This window comes from Lycium ferocissimum, chromosome 1, assembly GCF_029784015.1.
Source record: "Lycium ferocissimum isolate CSIRO_LF1 chromosome 1, AGI_CSIRO_Lferr_CH_V1, whole genome shotgun sequence".
Taxonomy (NCBI): Eukaryota; Viridiplantae; Streptophyta; class Magnoliopsida; order Solanales; family Solanaceae; genus Lycium; species Lycium ferocissimum.
In genome coordinates, this window is record NC_081342.1 from 11,283,907 (window position 1) to 11,300,407 (window position 16,501).

Below are 16,501 nucleotides of genomic sequence, written 5' to 3' on the forward strand. Positions count from 1 at the left end.
AATTTTGTATCCTTTTATCTTGACTAAATTCATAAAAAGAAAATTGTTAAAATTCATTAAGTTACTAGTATGAAATAAGACCTGTGCAATAAGTATTCAAAGATAACAATTCCCTTAAAGTAAATAATTCCCATATACCATTCATTCACCTGTTATTATTTACCGCATAATGATTCCTACATTAATTATTGCTCATCGCATATGAATTTCTTCATTTATACTATCCATAACAGAAACAATCTATTCAATTTAATTTCTCCATAACTAGTATACATGAATCAGACGATCCCTACGAGTTATTGCTTAATTAGTTGATCTAATAATCAAACTTATTTGAGGGTTCCTTGGATTTTTTCTTTTAAACTTACATTTTCTTCTAGGATTGTGTTTTTGTTAGATGACCTACCAATGACTGATAACAATAGAAGAAGGTTCTGACTAGTTCATGCATCTCTTGCGTTACATTAATGTTATATCTAGCTAGTTGATCAACCTTTGGCAATACTCTTGTATTTTGGCTGATCTGTTGCAATCATTTGGCTTTGGCATACTTCCTATATTACTACTATTATAATAATTATGTTTGGTATGTGATGAAGTTCCTTTTTAACCCCCCTCAAAAAAAAAAAGAGGTTAATAGTATCTTTGGTCCCTCAATTATATAGGTTAATAATTATACGGCGTATTTAATTTTAGTCATTGTGATATCTGACTAAATACATTTAACTTTCAATTACTTCAAATGTGCACTTTTAATCCCTTTGCTTATGAATATTCACAATTTTTTCTTAGAATTATTAACCGTCCCACTATTTAATTACCAATGTTTCATCTTAAATTTGTATCGTTGCTCAATAGTTAAGGATAATATACTTTTAAAATAGTTTCTCAGACTGCTCTATCATGATTTGTTCGATTTCTTTAGTTTCATTTTCATTTTGCTTTTGAATCTAGCATGCTTTTTTATCTGACCTTTTCTTGTCGTGTTTTCTCTTGAGCCAAGGGTCTTCCGGAAAATGTGACCTCCATATCTTCCGAGATAGGTAGGTGCCAACGTCACTTTACCCTCCCTGCATCCACATTGTGGGATTTCACTGGGTATGTTGTTGTTGTTGTTGTTGTAAAATATAACATATTTACAATATAAAGGGACCAAAAATATACTTTTTAATTAATCGAAAGTTAAAGTATAATGTCATATATATATTACAAGGATCAAAATTAGAATTTACCAATAACTGAGGAATCAGAATTGTTATTCTCCAAAGAGCACTTGGTTGACATTTTAGTATCCACAATCTTCTTGTTTAATTTAAAATTAGAGTTGAAAATGGATTTAATTATAACTTATTATGGCCACCGGGAAATATAATGGCAAAGGCAAGCTTTGACCTCATTTTATCGACACCAAGATCAAACAAATTATCTATATGAAGTAGCAAATCCCAATGTAGAATTAAAAGAGGAAATTTGAGTTGTTCTAATTTTACCAAATATTGCCTTAAAATGGTGTTATATGCCAATCTTAAAGATCAATGAGTTTCTAGAAACGTCAAGATAACTTCGTAATTTAATATATATGAATTTCAGATTAATAAATTGCTTGAAACACGGAGAATTTTAACCTCCTAAGAAAAGGTATCGAATTCTGTAGGCATTTGGCTTGACGAAGATAGAAACTTGATAATTAAGCTGCATAAATTAAAATTTTGAAGTGATGTAATAGCATCTGTGGTCCTTAGTTATTACTCCTTCCGATCCAAAATAATTGAGGTTTTAGACTTTGGCACATGAATTAAGAAATTCATTTACTTCTAAAAGTTAAGAGTTGTATTAACTAAAATATCCTTAATTAAGAGGGGCTTTGAAACTATTACAAGTACTAAACTTGTTCATTGAATTAAGAATGTGTTAAGGGTAAACTTGAAAAAAAGAATTAAATACCTTCTTGATAGACTAAAACCTCAATTATTTTGGACCGAAGGGAGTAGTAAATTTTAAATTTAGTCCTTGTAATATTTGGCCAAGTATAATTAATTTTTAATTACTTAAAATGTGTATTTTTTATCCTATAATTAAAAAATCAGAATTATTAATTGTTTCACAGTTGATTTATCCATGTGTTATGTTAAACTTGTACATCTATGCTATATTTGAAGATAATATACTTCTAAAATAGTTCAAATATCATATTATTAATCTGTTGGTTCGCGAACTAAGTTATCTGGGGATTATAATCTCGGCACTAATTTATCACAACTGGGAGGTGGGATAAAATAATACCTAGTTTGATGGGATATTCATTATTAAGTTTGGGACATAATTTATACTCTGTTTGGTTGAGGTATAAATTTTGTCCCAAATTTAATTATGCGATATCTTACCTTATCCCGTGAACCAAGCGACCTCTATGCTGGACAAACATAAATAGTCTTAAGGATAAAAATTTAGTAATGTCTTATCCCTTGTTTGTTGCTAACCCTGGGATAAGTTATACTAGGATTATAAATAATACTAAGAAAATTTATCCCCGCCGGATGGTTGAATAATAGGATTGAAATAAGTTATATCTTTCTAAATGGTGGAATAATAATATCGGGATTAGTTATCTCTGGATAAAACAATAAAAACACCTCTGAAGTCCCTTAAACCCCTTTTTTTACTAAATAAGCTGGAGCTTATTTTTATAAATAAACAACTTCTTCTTAGATATTATTCAAAACATGTTGCTTTTAGGGCAAAGATGTAAATATACCTCTCAACTTTGCGATTTAGAGCAGTTTTACCCCTCGTTACAAAAGTGGTGTATACATACCCCTGCCGTTACAAAATGGTGCAAATATCCCTTTTGCAAATATACCCTTTTTTAGTTTTTTTAAAAAATCATTTAGGTTATTTTTTAATTAAAAAAATGCCACGTGACTTTAAGAAAAAGTCTACCCATTTTTTTTGAGTGGACAAACTTTTCTAAAGCCACATAGTATTTTTTTCTGATGGGTCGGGTCTGATTCGTTTAAAAAAATGGGTAGGTTATTTTTTTTTAAAGTCACAGCGATATTTTTTTAAACGAACCATACCCAACCCACAAGAAAAATAAACTACCATGGCTTTAGAAAAATATATCTACTTAAAAAAAAATAGGTAGATTTTTTTCAAGTCACGTGGCATTTTTTTAATTAAAACATAACCTAAATGATTTAAAAAAAAAAACTCCCATCAGCGAAAGCGTATATTTGCACCATTTTATAATTCATGATATATTTGCACCATTTTGTAACTTGATATATACACCACTTTTATAATCTATATATATCTCTTTAAATCGCAAAGTTGAGGGTTGTATTTACAACTTTGCCCTTATTTTTAATACAACAAATCAAACAGTCAATAACAAGTGATATCAGAATAACTAATTCCAACATAACACTTGTCTTCAAACCAAACGACCCCTAAATTAAAATATGTTAAATCAATATCACAAAAATTAAAATTTATATAAAAGTGCTATTCTCCGTTTCAAAGCTTACCCCACCGCGTTCGAGCAAAACTAGTGTGCATGTATGAGTAGCAAATGGTATTACGTCTAAACTTTGCCTTTTTCTAAAAGAAAAGAAAAAAAAAAATAGAAGACGCCCACTTCAACCGCCAAGAAAGAAAAGTTTAATAAAATCCCAAATCCAAGGCAAGGGGGCTGTATGATAAGACTTCTAACCCGTGGGCTAAATTGATCGGTTAACCAATTAGATGGCACACTCGTGCGACTCACTAAAACATTTTTCTTAAAACCAATTACAAGTCGGAATTTGATGTTAAACATGTTCCTAAAATATATGTCAAAATATTACTCCCTCCGAATCATAAAGAGTGTCTATTTAGCCATTTACACACTCCTTAAGAAAAAATAATGTAACTCCTAAGTAAAAATAAGTAATTTGACTAAACTATTTATAATTAAATAAGTTTTGGGATTTGATCACTTAACACTTAATAAAGATAATTTTGGAAGAGTAGACTATTCCTATTATTTTCGATTACTTTCCATATTCTTCCTACTCTTGAATTTTTTAAACATGAGCCATTTTTGTTGGACTAGTTAGTGTTTGATGTGAGTATTTGAGAGAAAGAACTTTCTCCCTCATTGCTAAGGTAGAAAATACCTAAAACATTTCTTGACGTATTTGGTTTGAATAATTGAGGGAAGTTTCGGAGGTAGCCAAAAAATTTGACCATATTATGAGTTAAAGATAAACACTTGGACCAAATTTAAGTAGCCCGAAATTAATTGGTTTTTCAATCATCTTAGGGTCATGGTTGAAGCTCCTAATAGAGTTGTAAACTGGAAATCACTTGTCGATTCAGAAATTAACTTTGTTCCTATATTGACAATCGAAAGCTTAACTGTATGTTTTCCAACCATTTAGAACACAATTCAAATTCTAGTCTTGGGTTTTTCAAGTGTTGTGCTTCATATTGCAGTGCTTTGAAATTAAGACAAAAGTTCACAGAAAATTAGGTTTCAAGTTCACAGAAAATTAGGTTTCTTAAGCATTCTCCAAACAAAGCCTGAATGGTAATAATATTCATCGTTCGCTTTTATTTGATCTAACTCTATCTTCTTCTTTTTTACTAGCAATAAAGACCACTCAATTTAAGACTAAAAAAGTTAAATACTGTTTGGAGACATGCTCTGAATTTATTATTGGCTATCAACCATATTGTTTATGTTACAAATTGACATTATTCTAGCGAAAGTAGTTCCTGCTATGTTTGCCCAAAGAATAGTAGTGGCATACACAGAGGCGGGTATTACTAAGTTTACAAAGTAAAAGAAATTTATTACTAGTGGTGATCTCGTCTTACTTACTGGGAGAGAAGAAACTTTCGTACCATCCTTTCCAACTAGATAGCAAGCGATCACTCAACAATGAACGAGAAACTTGCTATCAATATCAAGTATTTAATTCTTAAATTATAACACTTTCACATGTACTTAATTTCAAAATTACATCCGTTTAATGTATAAAATCGTCTAAATAAGCATAGAGATATTTAACTAAGAATTTTCCACTAAAACCACAATAAGAATGGTAGGAAATCGCTCTTGACTTCTTTTTTCTTAAAACAATTTAGATAAGTCAACTAATATTCCTTTTTCACAAAACATTAACCAAAATTATCGTGACCATAGATCTAATCAACAAAAAAAATGTTGCCCACGTGTGAAGTGGTTCACGCTAAGCGTGATTCCTATGAGAGGGGTATAAGTCTTTTTTTCCTCTCTTAAGTCTTAATTACTTCCCTCCACTTTACTTGCACTTTTAGTTGAGACACTCTTCTCAATAATCACCTCTCAAAAATCAAAATTCAATTTCCAAAAATAAAATCACCGAATTATCAAACAACCCAAAAAAAAATAAAAAAATATCACATAACGACATCCACAATGACAGGTCAAATTGATGTACAAACAAAGCACACAGATACATGAAGCAGTTTAGTTGAAGTGAGATACTGGGATCGCATTTTCCTGTTTTGTATTTATTATATCGAAACGGTAATTTCATTCACAGATTTGTTCGTCTTGCTATCCCATTGTTTTCTCCGTTGCTTGTAACTGATCTGATTTCATATCGCAGGTAAAAATGAAAATGCGTTGCGAGACAGTATATATGTGTCACAGCAACAAATATAGCATCTTAAAGGAGTAATTTGCTGAATTTTCAGAAAAAAAATTCGAGATTAAACTGGTTTTTCTCATGATCCTTTTTTTTTTTTTTTTTTTTTTTTGTGGTGATATATTGATGAATAACTTGCTATGCTTGAAGTATTTAAGTTATCTATTATCTATGTTTTTCTAAGGCATGATTTTAATTTTGTTAAATAGAATTCGATACTGAACTGTAAATTGTAGTTTTATTTTCAATATTTAAAGATTTTTTGGGGTGTCTTTTAGGTTTTGCATTGTAAATCTGTGGGGTTTATGTACGAGATTAGCAGAAAATAAATAAACCAAAAAAAAAATATTGATTGTGGTAATATATTGTTGAATAACTTGCTATGCTTGAAGTATTTAAGTTATCTGTCATCTATGTTTTTCTATGGCGTGATTTTAAGTTTTTGTTGTATGGAATTCGATATTGAACTGTAAATTCTAACTTTATTTTCAATATTTAAAGTTTTTTTTTTGGGCGTCTTTTAGGTTTTGCATTGTAAATCTGTGGGTTGATTAGGCAGAGATTAACACAAACTAAAACTGAACTTGATTTTATTTGTGGTGATATATTGCTGATATACTTGCTATGCTTGATGTATTTAAGTGCATAAATCCCTTCCAAGTTGCTAAAAAAAAAAAAAAATGGAATTCGATATTGAACTGTCAATTGTAGCTTTATTTTCAATGTTTAAGGTTTTTTTGGGCGTCGTTAGATTTTGCATTGTAAATTTGGGGGCTAGTTATGTCAGAGATTAGCACAAAATATAAATGAACTTGATTGTACTAGGGTTTTGCTATTAGTGAATAAATTCCTTCAAAGTTGCTAGTTTTGATTAGGGAGAAGGATAAGTGCCTCTCTATTACTGTAGAGAAAATTGAAATTGAGTGTAAATTTGTATTGACATGGATCCAAAATCTTTTAGATGTATAACCTTATAGCCTCATGGAGGTTGAAAAAGACCACATTTATCACTTAACAGATTAATATCAGAAAATAAAGTGGTATGCTTTTCGGAGAGTTCAGGGAAAAAAAGGTCTTATAGCTCTTTTTCTTTCTTTTCTTGCCTTGTTTTTTTTTCTCTTTTTGGCTTGGTAGTGTAGATGTTTAATGATGGAAATGAAGGTGAATACCATAATTATGGAGGAACATTCCCTCTGGAGAAATCCACTAAGATAGCGAACAACTAAAAATAGATTGTAGTTGGAGAAACACCACGCTCTACTCAATTTGTCGTTATTCGTTCTCCTGCAATTCCTTCTGTACTACTATGAACTCCTGGATATTGTAAAAAAAGAATTCAAATAAATTATTCCTTCCTTCAGAAGATCAAAAAATATCTTATAGTATTTCAGAATAACTGTGACGGCGTTGGAAGCTTCTAATTCTTTCCTTAAACTGCTAACCACTGGTAATATAAAAGACACAGATCAGTCTTTAGGTTGCAGTGATCAGGAATACTTGTATACCCGGAAAAGCGATAACCGACAAATGTTAGTCCGCTGCTAATTTGTTACATCTATTAATGTCTCTTTATTCATTATTTTTTCCATCGAGCTGCTATACGCAAATGGGTGCACTGCATGATAAAGATGTCGTGGACAATGACCTATGCGTTTTTTGTTTTTGTCGTTATTATGTGTTTTCCCATTTTTGAAGATACATTCCTAATTCTTTGCTTTTCAGATTCTTTGGGACGAAACGAGATGTTGGAATCATGTGATTGCATTGAGTCTCTACTGCCACACGATGACCTGCTAGTTAAATACCAATACCTCGCAGATTTCTTCATTGCAGTCGCCTACTTTTCCATTCCGATGGAGCTTATTTATTTTGTCTACAGATCTGCATGCTTCCCGTACAGATGGGTCCTCATGCAATTTGGTGCTTTTATTATTCTCTGTGGAGCAACACATTTTATTAGCTTGTGGACATTCTTTATACACTCTAAGACAGTCGCTGTAGTTATGACCATAGCAAAAATGTTAACAGCTGCTGTGTCCTGTATCACAGCTTTGATGCTTGTTCACATTATTCCTGATTTGCTAAGTGTTAGAACACGAGAATTGTTCTTGAAAGCTCGAGCTGAAGAGCTTGACAAGGAAATGGGCCTAATAAAAAGACAAGAAGAAACTGGGAGACATGTCAGGATGTTGACTCATGAGATAAGAAGCACACTCGACAGACACACAATCTTGAAGACTACTCTTGTGGAGCTAGGTAGGACCTTAGACCTGGAAGAATGTGCATTGTGGATGCCATGCCAAGGAGGCCTGAATTTGCAACTTTCCCATAATCTGAACAATATAATACCTCTGGGATCTACCGTACCCGTTAATCTTCCTATTATCAACGAGATTTTTAATAGCCCTGGAGCAATACAGATTCCACATACGAATCCGTTGGCAAGGATGAGGAATACTGGTGTTAGATATATTCCACCAGAAGTAGTTGCTGTTCGTGTACCACTTTTACACCTCTCAAACTTTCACATTAATGACTGGCCTGAACTGTCTGCCAGAAGTTACGCGGTGATGGTTCTGGTCCTCCCGATGAATGGCCTAAGAAAGTGGCGTGATCATGAGTTAGAACTTGTGCAAGTTGTCGCAGATCAGGTTCTAATTACTAACTTCCTTTATCTTATTAATCACTAGTTAAAAATGGCAAATTTCCAGGGTTATTATTAGGTCAATGATGTGTAGAGAGTTCAGTATTTTCTAAAATAGAAATGGCCTTTTCACACTACTCTGCATGCATTAGTTATTAGCAAATGGAAGTTCTCATTTTTTTCTGAATCAAGACAAATGACCACTGCAAAATGGGAAAAGATGAAGGTTTTGCATGACTACTCCATTTTGCTCCTAAAGTGTTAGTACTTTATGTACCGGAGCAGCTATTTCCACTTCAAGATACACTTATCCACATTCGCTCTAATGTATTTAACTAGCTTGGGCTATATTATTCTCGTCTAAATGGTTTGTTATAAACTTATAATGCTAGATGCACAGTGCTGGTAACTATTACTTTCCAATGAGAGCATATAGATTATGTGTAGCTTCTTGATTAGCTCCGTGATTTTCTCCTTTTGCAATTCTTTTCCCATAATCTTTTTGGTATGGTTATGTCCATTGTTGTTCGGACCGGCTGTGGGTATCTGATACGGATCTAAAGGGCAAATTCTTCTATCACATAAATTTTAGGATTCGAGGGTATGGATGCAAGTGTGGATACGGGTGTTGGGATACGGCTAATAAATGTATATTACGACAAATAAAGATATATTTTGATTAATCAAAGTTATTGAACTAAAACTAACAAAATTTATTTCCTTATAAGCACCTAACACTAATCATAAGATATCTCGTGTAATAGAATTTTTTTTTTTTTTTTTTTTTGTTGTAAAATAGGGAACTCGCAACCGCTACCCTTTGGGTGCGCTCTAGGTAATTCTTGCTCCTAGTGCAATAGCCTGCAAACCACACAGGAGATGTAACTGCACTAGGCAAGCCCAGTGCGACCAGCTTAGACTGAGAAGGTTGTCGGCGAGGGGAATCGATCAGGTCTCCCCTGTGGGAAACCACTCGCTGAACCAACTCAGCAACCCTTGCCAGTATAGCAAAGCTTTTTCATACTTTATATATATATATATATATATGACATAAACCGAAAAGGCAAACCAATTTCCTAATCAATCTATACTTTTCGGTCATAGATGTAGTCAAAGCACCCAAGGTAAGTTGACCAAATCTGGTGTGGATCCCAAAAGTCTGAGCAACATAGATATACACGACATGGATGTGGCATAGATTTTGATTAGTCCGAGCAACATAGGTATGACAATTAAATTCTAGTGTTGGAAGCCTTATGACCTGAAACTTATTGCTGAAGCATCCACATGAATAGGTAAATTTACCTTACCTTATCAAAACAAAATAAAAATAGAATGAATAGGTAAATGCACCACCTTCCAATTTATTGATATTTACCAAAAAGAAGTTTCTTCGTTAATGTACCCGAATAAACGTGTATGGTCTGAATAGTGTTGCCTGTAAATAAATCATTAAAGATAGTCACATACAATAGTCATGGTTTCTGCTACAGAGAAAGAGATGAAAGAGAGAAAGAAGACGGAAAGAAGAGATTTAGTGAGGTAAGATATGAGCTTATTATTTTACTTACCTTCTTTTAATTTATTTGGAACAGAAAGGAATAGTGGAGCGTAGAATTGCAACCTAAGAAGGATTATTTCTCTCTGTGATCATCACGGGTGATTTGTCTACACAGATAAATGCGTTAATTGCAGTGTGGATAGGGATGTTTAGGTGCAGAAATAGCCGCTGTCTTTGGTCAATTGGATTCTACTCCATTATTATATTTATACTGGTTTTCATGTCCAATCATTGCCCTTGTTTTCTGTTTTGCTTTCTGTAGTTACTTTTGTCCTAGCAACCCTAATAGAAGAAGGCTGCTTTATGTCGTCTACTCCATAACACAAATTAGAACTAGTCCAATTTAGTTTTGAATTGGAATTCTCTCATTTTAAGAGCAATCGCTTACTAGCAACCCTAATAGAAAAAGGCTGCTATATATTATTTTCTCAAGAACACAAAGTAGATCTTTTCCATTTCATTTTTGTATTAGAATTTTGTCATTTTATGTGCAATTGCTTATCAGGTCGCTGTCGCTCTTTCACATGCTGCAATTTTAGAAGAGTCCGTGCGAGCCCATGATCAGCTCATGGATCAGAATATTGCTCTGGATGTAGCTCGACAAGAAGCAGAGACGGCCATCCATGCACGTAACGATTTCCTTGCTGTGATGAACCATGAAATGAGAACACCTATGCATGCAGTTATTGCTCTGTGCTCTCTGCTTTTAGAAACAGACTTAACTCCAGAGCAGAGGGTTATGATCGAGACCATATTGAAGAGTAGCAATCTTCTGGCAACACTGATTAATGATGTGCTAGATCTTTCCAGACTTGAAGATGGTATTCTTGAATTAGAAGATGGAACATTCAATCTTCATGGACTCTTAAGAGAGGTAAATGACCATAAACCTATGCATACCTAGCATACAGCCACACACCAGTAGCATGTTGATTTGCTTTTAGTAAACAGGTACATGAATTCGTTCTTTACATTGATATGCAGGCCGTTAATTTGATAAAGCCAATTGCATCTTTGAAGAAATTATCTATAACTCTTGCTTTGGCTCTGGATTTACCTATTCTTGCTGTGGGGGATGCAAAACGCCTTATTCAAACTCTCTTAAACGTGGCGGGAAATGCTGTGAAGTTCACTAAAGAAGGTCATATTTCAATTGAGGCTTCAGTTGCAAAACCAGAGTACGCGAGAGATTCTCATCCTTCTGAAATGTTCCCTATGCCAAGTGACGGCCAGTTTTATTTGCGCGTCCAGGTTGAGCACTTCTATCCTCTATCATGGCTTAATTGTTGTACCATGTTTCTTGAGGAAACGAGTATGCATACAAATGCATGCAGTTCCAAGAGGTTGTTTGTTGGCTCGTATGGGGAAAAATGTGTTCTCTTTTCCAAAGCCAGCAAAGAATTAGGAATCGAGTTGAAACCTTCTTTGATGGCTAAATCTTTCTATTAAATGTGAAGATATATGCACTTCCTTTTTCCTTCGGATAGTTCCTGTCCTGCAGGACAGATTCTCCTTTTGGTTTCAGTTACTTTTACGGTTGTGGGAGGTTTGGTGGAAGGTCTTCTTTCCATATTACTTTGCAGTTCTAGATTGTTTATTTCATCTTGTGTGGAATTTTAATTAGAAATAGAGATTTATATCATTCGCATGAAATTAATCTTGTTGAGATTATGTTCTTGCAGGTTAGAGATTCTGGGTGTGGCATTAGCCCACAAGATATCCCGCTAGTATTCACCAAATTCGCAGAGGCACGAACTACATCAAGTCAAAGTACTGGAGGGGAAGGTCTAGGGCTCGCCATTTGCAGACGGTATGTTTCAAGTTTTAAATTTGGAAGCATAATTTTTTCAGTGTCCATATTATAAAGGCTTCTACAAGACATCCTCATTTATCTCTGTGGTACAGTGCCTTATTTATATCTTGTTCTGTGTGCTCTCGTGTGCCTTGGGTCGCATTATTCATGCACTCATTTGACATTTGAAACGGATGGATGCAGATTTATTCAACTTATGAAAGGTAACATTTGGGTTGAAAGTGAGGGCCTAGGAAAAGGAACCACTGTCACGTTCGTAGTTAAACTTGGAGTCTGCAACCATCCAAATGCATTGCCAATGCTACCTATGGTCCCTAGAGGCAGGCTGAACAAAGGTAGTGATGATCTCTTCAGGTATAGACAGTTCCGTGGAGAGGAAGGTGGGATGGCTGTGACCGCTCAACGCTATCAAAGAAGTTTGTAAATGACAACAAACATTCGGGACATGATAGTACAGAAGACCAGGACTTGTGAATTTGAGATTTCTTCACTGTTTTGTATGCTCCAATGGCAGTGTCTTGTAACTAACTTAATTCAGTGACTTAAAAAGTGAGGACTAAACATTGCACCATCTTGAAAGTGTCACTATTTAACTTTTATAGCGAGCTTTAGACAAAAATATGATAGGCCTGCAATGCTCGTAGGAGTATTTACTTCTGGACAAAAACTGCAATAGCTCGCGGGATTGTGATGCAGTGCTGGTTAACAGTTGGTAGGCCAGTCCCTTTTGTGAAGGAACATGTCTCTTGCGAAGTCGAAAACGAAATTGTCAAATGTAAAATTTCTTTGGGACAATATACGAGGAATAATCATATGTTGGCACTCGTTCGGAGTCAAATATTATACATCATAGGAGACATTTTTCTTTCCTTGAATCAATTCTGAACTGACCTTAATGACAATCTTAAATCGCTGAAGAAGATCATGATGGAAAAGTTTTATCGACAAAATTTATAGCAAGTCTACATGTCCCAAAAAAAAAAAAGGAAGAAAGAAGAAAACTTACTAAGAATAATTTCAAGTGTTCACAAAAAACTTCGGCAAATTCTATTCCGTTCTCAATCGTGTCGAGAAGTTATTTGACGAGACACCAAACGGATTGCTTCAAACTATATCCTTGTGAATACTAATTCGAACTGAGATTACAAGGTCATATGAGCACTAAGTTCGACTATGTTCTTTGAGTACCAAGGGGCCAGATGAACTTGCATCAATTTTTCCACTACTTAAAATAACTGTACAATAAAGTTATTTGAGAAACAATTATGGATAATTCTCTATTTAAGCGCAAGTCGGTAACCTGAAATAAAGCTGAGCTACTTGTTAAATAGTTTAAATTACATTTATAGGGTGGAAATCTAAACACTAAGGGGTTGTTTGGTAGCTAATTAGGATTATGCAGGTGTTAGTTATGCACAAATTATTTCTTTGGATGTTGATTTGTTATATTAAAAATTAATAAATATTATATACTTCTTAAAATTAATTTGCTTACAATTAAATTAAAATATTATTTATTTGAAAAATATTATATTAAAAAACTATATAAAAATGTGGTTTAGAAAATGAAAGTATTTAAGCAGGAATGATAAGGGTAATATTGTCATTTCAACTTTTTATTCATGTATTAGTTACCCATCTTCAACCCTTCATAAAATAATACATAAAATCCCTCATAGCTTATACATGCATCAGTTATGAGGGCTTCTAAAATTGCAAATCAAACATTATACTAATTTTATACATGAATAACTTATTCCTAACTAGCTACCAAACGCGGTATAAGTACTCAGAAATTAATACATGAATAAATGTTTCTTTACTAGCTACCAAACATTGTATAAGTTAATACAGAAATTAATACATACCTAACCCGTCTCTTATCAAGCTACCAAATGGATTTGAAGTGACACCAAAGTGAATGTACCATGCATGATAATGGTAATTAGCAGTCCTCTAATTAGTTCAGGGGATTAAAGATCAGCTAACGTAGAACAAAACTTTACGATCCAGAAATGCTTCCTAGTTCTTACAAACTTCGTTTTACTGTTTTCCTTTGAAGTAAGCACAATGTACAGTTCATCAGCTAACGTAGAATAAAACTTTACGATCCAGAAATGCTTCCTAGTTCTTACAAACTTCGTTTTACTGTTTTCCTTTGAAGTAAGCACAATGTACAGTTCATAGCTTCATGTTCAATCAGACGTTCTAAGCAACATTCATAATGAGAGAACGACATTTTAATTCCAAAAACTCGGAACACATATGTAAGCAATAGAGCAGCATAAATTTGTTGAGAATTATCCGAGTCACCTAGTGCATTCCATCTGATGCAGAGAATGACATGCGGGCCAATGCATAACTGAATATGAAATAGAGAGTGCACCGAGAATAAAGTATCAAAACTCCATAGCATCTATTCAACTTCATGTACGTAAAACATCGTTTCTTAAAGTACATGAACCAAAAACCGAACATATCAAAGATACTAAACTGGCATACTAACAAGAACAAAAAGTAAATATAGAGCCAAGACTCCTTACAGTCCGCCATCCTCACTTCTTTGACTTCTTAGATCCTCCCCTGCAGCAAGGACAATATTCATCAGATTTTGTTTTAATGCCCTTGACAAACTTACAGCAAGTTAGTGATAAACTTACTGGGCAGTCTGGGCTGGGGGTGCTGCAGCTGCTGGTGCTGCTGCAGGTTGTACTGGCCTCTCTCCTGGTCCCTGTGAATTAGAAAAAACGAGTTCAATATCATTTAGTGCTATTGTGAATAGTCAAAAGTTCTGCTGACAGCTAGGAACATGAATTGCGTATGAAATCCCAGTTGTTACCTGAGCCAATCGTTCCTCCCTCCTGGCGAACTTTCTTTCCCTGCTTGCCTTGTTCTTTGCCCTCCTGGCCTCAAATTGGTCAGACAAGGTCTTCTCCCTAGCCTTCTCAGCCTTTGTTTTGTGAATGTTTTCCATGAGCACACGCTTGTTCTTGAAAACATTACCCTTCACCTTCATGTACATGTCATGGTACATGTGCTTGTCAATCTTCTTGGACTCCCTGTACTTGCGAAGCAAACGCCTGAGGACTCTCATCCTCCTCATCCACAGCACCTTTGTGGGCAACCTAGCCTCCCTGGTACCCTTACGCTTACCTGAAAAAAGATTTCATATTGAGTATCGAGTAGTGCCTCCAAACAATTTTTTTTTTTTTTGGGAGAAACTGGTAGTGTATTTCTTTTTTTAATTTTATGAATGCCTACAAAACAAATCTCAGCCATTTTTCCCAACCAAACCTACACTAGTAGGTTGATTTCATAAATCAATTTTCAGTTTGAAGTATCATGGAACACACAAATTAAATTTCAAACAGCACTTGCACGATAATATTCAGAGAAGCATTTCTACCAGAAAACATTACTTAATCAAGTAACCAATGTCAAGATTAGGAGGTACCGTATCCAGAGTGACGGCCCTTCCTTTTAGCTTCCTTCATTCTGCGGGCACGAGATCGTGAGTGAATTTTGGTTGGTTTCCTGATGATGAAACCATCCTTCACCAACTTTCTGATGTTTTGTCCTGCACTCATTGCAAACGACGAGGATTAGAGGCAACCAATTTGTGTAGAGACCGAGATAGAAAGCAAGTAAAAAGCTTCCTTTGGTAGAGCCATCTCAGGTCTATCAATGTAAATGCTAGGAAATACCGAGAAGTGGATAAAAGAGCTCAAACACCAGCTAAGCTCAAGCTATATATTCAATCTTTTTCTTGTTTTAAGACCGTTAGTTCATGTCTGCTAGACCATGAAGAAGAAGCAAATAATTTCAATTCCCACACATTGGAAAACTTAACCCTGTTAAGTACTCATATGACCATAATTCTAACTTATCAATTAATCTTTCAATTACCCTAAATCCAATTTCTATTTACAATAGCTATACAAATCCTCTATACTCTTAACACTCTATTTCAGGTCTATTTCATTAAACTGTTATATAATTCACCATCAAGGGAATTAACAATTCTTTAAATCTATCTGTAGTTCAATAGCTAATTTGGTCTCAACTAGTTCAGATTGCCTCTATGGATCCTTTCTTCCATTGTACTATAACTTTTAAAACACAGTTCACAATAAAAAATCTCCAAGTTATAAAAACAAAATTAGTATATAAGAATGGCAACTATTCTATTAACTACAGCTTGAAAAAAAAAAATCATTTCTTACATAACCTATCCATATCTAACAATCACAAGCTCTTAATGTTATGAAGAAAACAGCTATAGTAAACAAGTAATACAAAATCCAAGAAAACATAAAGGGTATAGTGAAAATAACCTAAAACAAACAAAACCCACAACAGATCTTAAATAAACATAATAAAAAGGAACCCCAAGTAAATATATATATCTATATATAGATAGAGAAAAAAAGATTAAACATACTGGAGTTGGCCATGGAGATTTCATTGCCTTCATTGGGGTCAAGCCATACTTTTCCTCTACCACACTTGAGTACACTGGCGGCTAGCCGCTTCTGTAATTTTAGTGACACCATTTTTGTCTCTCTCCCTCACAACCTCCCTCTCTCTTTGTGTAGCTGATGAAAACAAAAGTGCTGCTTTAGATAAGACTTTTATATTTAGCCACCAGATGAATGACCTAGGGTTTTGGATAGGGCTTAGTTTTTTTCTTAATAATAAAACTTTGTTACTCATGGCCCATGTTGATTAGTGTCTTGGGCTACAAACTCGAGTCAAATGGGCCTACAAGCTAGATTGGGCCAAGCCCATACTTCTTTACGACAAACTGA

General features: G+C 34.2%; 2 protein-coding genes across 6 annotated transcripts; one reads left to right on the forward strand and one right to left on the reverse strand.

Moving 5' to 3' along the window:
- Positions 1-5,334: 5,334 nt before the first annotated feature.
- LOC132047644 (probable ethylene response sensor 1) lies at positions 5,335-12,312 on the forward strand. 5 transcript variants are annotated; one of them, XM_059438669.1, is made up of 6 exons: positions 5,335-5,554; positions 7,398-8,326; positions 10,386-10,754; positions 10,865-11,131; positions 11,563-11,690; positions 11,877-12,312. In XM_059438669.1, exons 2-6 carry the CDS (start codon positions 7,418-7,420, stop codon positions 12,115-12,117), a joined length of 1,914 nt encoding a protein of 637 aa, XP_059294652.1. In that variant the 5' UTR covers positions 5,335-5,554; positions 7,398-7,417; the 3' UTR covers positions 12,118-12,312. The 5 variants fall into 5 exon arrangements, with proteins under 5 accessions (XP_059294652.1, XP_059294662.1, XP_059294667.1 ...); XM_059438679.1 differs by having other exon boundaries at positions 5,335-5,503; XM_059438684.1 differs by lacking the exon at positions 5,335-5,554 and adding an exon at positions 5,630-5,636.
- A 1,773-nt stretch (positions 12,313-14,085) lies between these two features.
- LOC132047679 (large ribosomal subunit protein eL19y) lies at positions 14,086-16,259 on the reverse strand. Its single transcript, XM_059438691.1, has 5 exons — positions 16,135-16,259; positions 15,148-15,270; positions 14,533-14,846; positions 14,354-14,424; positions 14,086-14,276 (listed from the first exon to the last, which is right to left on the reverse strand). The coding sequence occupies exons 1-5, from the start codon at positions 16,244-16,246 to the stop codon at positions 14,249-14,251; spliced, it is 648 nt and encodes a 215-aa protein (XP_059294674.1). The 5' UTR covers positions 16,247-16,259; the 3' UTR covers positions 14,086-14,248.
- Positions 16,260-16,501: the final 242 nt, after the last annotated feature.

What these genes read in the sequence shown, in the direction of transcription:
- LOC132047644 (XM_059438664.1), top strand. Translation starts at nt 7,295, where the DNA reads ATGATAAAGATGTCGTGGACAATGACCTATGCGTTTTTTGTTTTTGTC. An exon ending in TTCATGGACTCTTAAGAGAG is followed by an intron (nt 10,755 to 10,864) that starts GTAAATGACCAT and finishes ATTGATATGCAG; the next exon opens with GCCGTTAATTTGATAAAGCC. An exon ending in GGGCTCGCCATTTGCAGACG is followed by an intron (nt 11,691 to 11,876) that starts GTATGTTTCAAG and finishes GGATGGATGCAG; the next exon opens with ATTTATTCAACTTATGAAAG.
- LOC132047679 (XM_059438691.1), bottom strand. Translation starts at nt 16,246, where the DNA reads ATGGTGTCACTAAAATTACAGAAGCGGCTAGCCGCCAGTGTACTCAAG. An exon ending in AATCTCCATGGCCAACTCCA is followed by an intron (nt 15,271 to 16,134) that starts GTATGTTTAATC and finishes CAATGAGTGCAG; the next exon opens with GACAAAACATCAGAAAGTTG. An exon ending in CCCCCAGCCCAGACTGCCCA is followed by an intron (nt 14,277 to 14,353) that starts GTAAGTTTATCA and finishes TCCTTGCTGCAG; the next exon opens with GGGAGGATCTAAGAAGTCAA.